This window comes from Dermacentor silvarum, chromosome 1 (assembly GCF_013339745.2).
Source record: "Dermacentor silvarum isolate Dsil-2018 chromosome 1, BIME_Dsil_1.4, whole genome shotgun sequence".
Taxonomy (NCBI): Eukaryota; Metazoa; Arthropoda; class Arachnida; order Ixodida; family Ixodidae; genus Dermacentor; species Dermacentor silvarum.
In genome coordinates this window covers 237418666-237424665 of record NC_051154.1, presented here as the reverse complement: position 1 = coordinate 237424665, position 6000 = coordinate 237418666, and the positions used below count along the sequence as shown (strand labels likewise).

The 6000-nt window shown below is 46.0% G+C and overlaps 1 protein-coding gene across 1 annotated transcript in view; it reads left to right on the top strand.

The window, feature by feature from the left end:
- LOC119451949 (locomotion-related protein Hikaru genki-like) overlaps positions 1-6000 on the top strand; it is a 50529-nt gene that overhangs the window by 22896 nt on the left and 21633 nt on the right. Inside the window, exons 3-4 of the mRNA XM_037714507.2 lie at positions 449-706; positions 5131-5287. Of these exons, the coding sequence (XP_037570435.2) occupies positions 449-706; positions 5131-5287 (415 nt within the window). The remainder of the gene's footprint in view (positions 1-448; positions 707-5130; positions 5288-6000) is intronic.

Genomic DNA, 6000 nt, shown 5'->3' with positions numbered 1-6000 from the left:
TGCTTCTGCCACGTGCCAAATGGCCTGCCTGCACATGACTGAGCTTTTCACATACACGACGCACATCCCGCGCGTGAAAGAGGTACCCGCCAATGCGTTCGTTCCGTCTGTCGGAGTCCACTCGTTTGAGGCAGCGTGCTTCTTGACATGTGTTCTTGGAAAGGCGAGCAGTCGCTAATTCTGCTTTCTTACTCTGGAGCGCGGCCGACCGCTGTGATTAGCGCCCGTGAACGCGAACCGATAGGTTAGGCAATCGTTTCGCGAGCATCGCGTAGTGACTGTTTGATTGCTCTTTTCCGGTGAGGGAAGGAGACGTCGACGAGGCACTGCACAGCGAGAATCGTAACTGGCGGTTGCCGCTCTTCAGTCTTGCCGCGCGCACGCTTGTGAGACCACCGTGCGACGCGTTCCCGAGGCGCTGCGCACATGAGCGAACGTTCTCCTGCAGACGGCGGCCGGTTCCACTCAGTGCTGAAGCCGTGCCCTCTGCGGCCCATGAAGCCTCACCTGGTGGTGCACCACGAGGGCCGGCCCCTCACCGTCACCGGGCTCACCCAGATGGCGCACGAGAGCGGGCTCAGCTTCCGCTGCACCCAGCTGGGCCGCTACAAGTTCGTGGGCAACGCGACCGTGCGCTGCCTCAACGGCCAGTGGTCGGCCGCAATGCCCAGCTGCCTGGAGACCTCGCAGCAGAGCAACTTCTCCGGTGAGCGCCCAGAGAACGCACTTCTTTTCACACGTGTTTGGGCCTCTGCATATTTCTGTGTAGGAGCACGTGCAGAAAGTGCCATCGCTGAAAAATAATAATAATAGTAAAACGGATGAGGTCAACCTATACGCTAGCCTACTGGATGGCGGAGGAATTTCGAGTTGAACATGTCTGGTCAATTTCTTATTGACGTGTGGCTCATAACGCGGCAAATGCAATTAACTGTTTGTCATGTTATGATGGCTATACATCTGGGCCCGTATTCAGAGTTTTTGCCCTAGAAGTGTTTGTAAGTGATAATTCTAGCTAATCCTGATACTGTACATACTATTAGCGACGGTAGGCGGCCAATGGCAGTGAGTCCTTACGAAGGAGAAGCTTTATGAATTGGACCTCTGATGATAACGAAATAGCGCCAAGATAGATGAAGATGTGCAGAACCAGAGATTTCATGCAGATTTATCATTTCGCCCAAGTTGTCATCCTTGTCGCGTATAAACCCTTGTTCAGGTGTCTTGCTGTTTGAATAGGGGCAGCAGCTACCTGACAAGTCGTATCTGACAAGATGTTCACCGCGTTGTAAGTTATAGAGTGCTTTTGTCTCCTGAAAGAAAACATTGCAGATAATCTTAGTGAAATAGGCCTGAATATTTTAATAGCCCAAATTAAGAGACTTCGCAACTACAGCTGAAAACAAACTTTTTTGTACATTTCATTTCGGGATGACATCAAAAAAACCAACAACTGATTTTTGACAGCTATTGTTTTTCTTTTTCCAGAGCAAGAAAATGTTTACTGCTGAGATGGCTCGATAAAGGTTAACGCTCAAAATGCCCATGGAACAATTTTATATATTTTCGATCTGTAGTCGCGATTGTATATTTATGCATTCTTATGCTGGAAAATGGGATAAGTGAGCGTGGTAGCAGTTGTGCGCAGGTATCAGAGAGGTAGAGAAGCAGATAAGAATGCGGTCCCAGCCATAGAAAATTAATCTTTAATTTATGAAGGTTGTCCTCATGTGACTCACGTTTTGGGAGCTGTTGAATTTCGCCCACGATAATATACAGTACGTGCTTTCGCTGTTTCCCGTCGAAGTGTATTTCATGCTCCAGTAATTTCCAAGCGAAATCTTGCCAGTCAAGTATTGCCTTTCCAGGAGGGCAGACTGCCGACACCACCTTGTGGCCCAACGAGTTGACGTTTTTTTTTTTTTTTGTATTTTCTGGGGAGACCACAAAACACGGAGGACTCGCTCGTAAACTCGCACGCGTATACAGAGTCATTTGTGAACGCCACTACGCAATGAGGTGTGACTCTTGCCTGCCTTTGCCTCGTCTCAGCAACGGCAGCGTCGTTGGTAAACATACACAAAAATTACATTGTAAAATGAATTGCAATGTTATAAAGCGCATATAAAATATAACGGATGCTTTCTTAAATAAAAATATTGTCATTAAATTTCAATTAATTTAGGCACGCTCACGTGGTGATTGTGTTACTCGTATGAAAATGGCTTCGACCTCTTTTGCGTGCTCGGAGGCTTTGCCTCAATGAAGCATTTCGAGTACAAAGAACCTGCATCACAACATTGGACCATCCTATGCGTTAGTGCTAAAGTTTCAGAACAAAGTGTCACCGCAAGTACTTTTACGCGACTTTGTGGGCCGATTTAAAATTAGAATTACTCTTTAAGCCACTGACATCTTGTTCGTTTCTATCGATATAAAGCAATTTTTTTCCATTTCCTGCGCGAAATCTCTAGGCACATTTCAATTGGTCAATTATCGGTCTCTTCAAAGCTTAAGTATTATCGAAGCCTTATCGAAGCCGTAGTACTTGCCCGAATGTACGTAGTGAAGACGCTATCTCGGATAACTTATCAGGAGAAGGTGGGAGGTCGTTGTCGCCCCTTTGAATACGGAATTGGTATGGGTGGGCTTCCAACATCCAGCCTGTGGGAATCAAACAGAACGCTATGAGCAAGAACTCTTGCCATAGGAAATTAAAAGTGAAAAAAAAAAGAAGCATGGTAGTGATGTTAAAGTACACGCCGATATTAGTCATCCCAATAATTCAAAGCAAAGTATTTCCGACAAGCTGTAGAGATAAGAAAATTACAGGGACCTGCATTCGCGAAACCTTACTTACAAGTAAACGCGTTTCCTCGGTGGTCGCCGTTCGGGCACCCACCACTCACGATGTCAATCGGCACGATAACGAGACCACCTCGGCGGCGATGACCCATGATGGAAGGCACTCACGCACGATAAACTTTGCGAATTCGAGCCCAGGCGCATGATAGTACGCCTAAAATGTTTTGAAGCACTCTATGATTCTGTAAACGAGGACTCTGTTAGAAATAAAAATAATTTTCTAGTAAAGCTTTTTTTTGTTATTCTTACGAATATTCAGAACATTAGCGCCTCGTGGTCGTACTGGATTGTTGACAGCTGTCACGTGTCCTGAACAAAAGCTGAACTCCACGAGAGACCCAGAAATAACCTTGCCAGTGGTGTAATTCTGTTTTCGAAACCCGAATACTGCACACATTTATTGAGAGATGCACAATGGCAGAGCTATACGTGTGCAAGGAGCGGGAACAGAGCTTTTAGCAAACTTCGGTGCACGGGTAGCGATGGTCTGGATGAAGTAAGGACGTAAACAAATTGCGAAATGGCCCACGTTGAAGAACTTCTCATGTGCAAGAGACAAGAAAAAAAATATAGAAGAAGAAGAAAGGCGTACTATAGTGCAGCTTACTGGTGCATGTAAAAACTGTAGCTGGAAACGGTCTATTTTGATTAGCCACTTTTGTTTAAAGGAAACTGTTCAGATTAAAAAGAAAAGGTCTCTGGTGCTGGGAAACTAAGTAAACATAGTTCTTCAATTTCCGAACTTAGCATTGCTTAGAGCAGCAACCCCACCCGCTATACCGTCAACGTTAATCGTAGACAGTGTCCCTATACCCTCCTTCCCCCATATCCGCCTCTCGTACCAGCCAGGGTTCGTTTCATGCCCTCAATATAATATCGCGGTACGTTATGCTGCCATTGTACTCGACAATCAATGCGTCGAAACCGCAGATATAAAGGAATATCCTCTCAGCACCTTTGAAAGAAGGCGTCGTGAGGACTTTGGCTGAGCCATAGTGGATCTCGTTGTTAATCACGTATGAATTGATTTTAACAGCAAAAGCAGCGTCATTCTTGAAGGACTTTGGCAAGACTTCACTTCAAATATACAGTGGCGTACTTTTAAATAGCAAGCAGGTAGGGAGTGTGAGTGATTTATTTGGATGGAAGTGGAAATGTTGGTGACTATTGTGTCTCCGCGGACAATTTATTGTTTGCAGAGAAATCAGGTAGTGATTCGTGGGAACGCTGCGCTCACTTTTCCTGTGGCAATAAAAATTAGCCTGCTGCCATTTCATCGGTAGTCGAAAGCAACGCTTCCAGACAGCAAAATGAATATGTTCTTGCAAATGAGCTTGTTCTTATGCGGATTCGCATTTACACGTTTTGCCTGTCCGTATCAAGTTTGCACTGACAGGCGTTTTTCTTTAGGAAGTCACAAACAAAGACACTAGATAATTTCCGGCGTCGCAAGTTTCAGGCCATATGCCGAAGCCTTTTCTTTTCTGAAGCCATGAAAGACGGAGAAAAACATCATCTTATGTCATTTTGAATCGTTCTTGTTTTGTTCTGTTTTACACTCTCACGACAACAGAGTAACGAAAATTTTTTTGATATCTTAAGGAATATAGACTCGCGCAGGAGCTTCGCTACCACCACAGTTGTCTTTGGCATCGAGACAGTAACGCTATAAAACGTTCAATCCAACGTGTACAGCTGACATTACATACTTGCACCTTTGGTAGTAACATCTTGGAGTAACATCTTTGCTAGCTTCTTGATTTTTCATGGTTTATTTGGCTGCAACTTTGCGCGAGTCGAAGGGACACTTCTGTAGGTTACGGCCAAAGGATTTTGCACGAAAGTTCTAATGGTCATGTATAATGAGGGAGTGCTTGAAAGCCAGGCACGGCGCTTGTTAGCGTCCCTAATCCCCGAAGTGGACTGCCGTGCCGAGTACACCTTCTTGACGAGCCAATCCAGGCCGATGTCGCTATTCGTTGGGGGACAAAAGAAAGCTAAATATATTAACAGTGCGTGAGACAGGGCAAACAGAAGGACCAAGTTCGTCGTCGGTTTCCTTTCGTTCATTTTTGCATGCACTGTTGTTTCTCTACTTAGCTATACAACATCTACTACCCAGCCCACGTTAGCACTATTTTGCAGAGAAGGCGCCGCCATAGTGGTTCGATTACCATGTGGGGATGAATACGAGGGGGGGGGGGGGGGGGGGTGCCTATTCGTGGCGCCAGGAGAGCCGAGAGTCTGGCTGCCTGTCCCCTGCAGTGCAGGTGCCGCCCACCATCTTGTATTCGGTGGAGAAAGGCGACCACGGCGTGTCCGAGGAGGGCGAGTTGGTCGTGTACCCGGAGACCAACGTGTACCTCTACTGCCTGTACCAGCGATTCAGCGGCAATCCGCAATGGGCCTGGACTTCTCAGAGGTGCGCCGCGCTAACCGCCTTATTTTCCAATATGACAACCGCTTTCGTGCTTGCGCCCGCTCGTCAGTGAGTTTTCATAGTGTCTTTATACAGAGAGAAGACGCCTCACCTGGTGGGCACGAACGTTTTTTTTTTTTTGTGGGTCCTAATTTTGACTCCGTGTACCTGTTGCCGTCAGAGTGTGATTTGCGCACTTACGTTGAACGCGCGACACGAATAACAAGCGCTGCATTAACGTGTCACGTGGAGATCTTGAGAAAAAAAAAAGGAAATGTAGACTGATGTGCTATGATGCGCAGATGGTGTTTGTTCGTTTGAAATTTATAGGAAGGGGTGGGAGAGAGGATCTAGGGACATTTTTTTTGGAGAGTGGTGTTCAATTAAAGATAATCGTTTGTGTATTAGGCAGGACGCAGCACAAGAGCTCGATCGTTTTATGTGCTTGCACCACCGTCAGGCTTGAGCAGAAATCAGGGTCATCTCAGCCTACTCTATTGCACTTCTTTTGTTGAAGACCTCATTAGAATCAGTGCTATTTTGTCATAGTATTTAAAACGCTAATCTTTACCTTCACCTTCTGCCTGTGCGATATTTGCTGAAAACGTAATTTCTAGCATTAACGACCGCCATTCAAATTCGGTGACCGTCAACCCTCCCACACCGCCTCCCTCAAAAGAAATATAATAAAACTCTCACTGATGTTGGAATGGCGA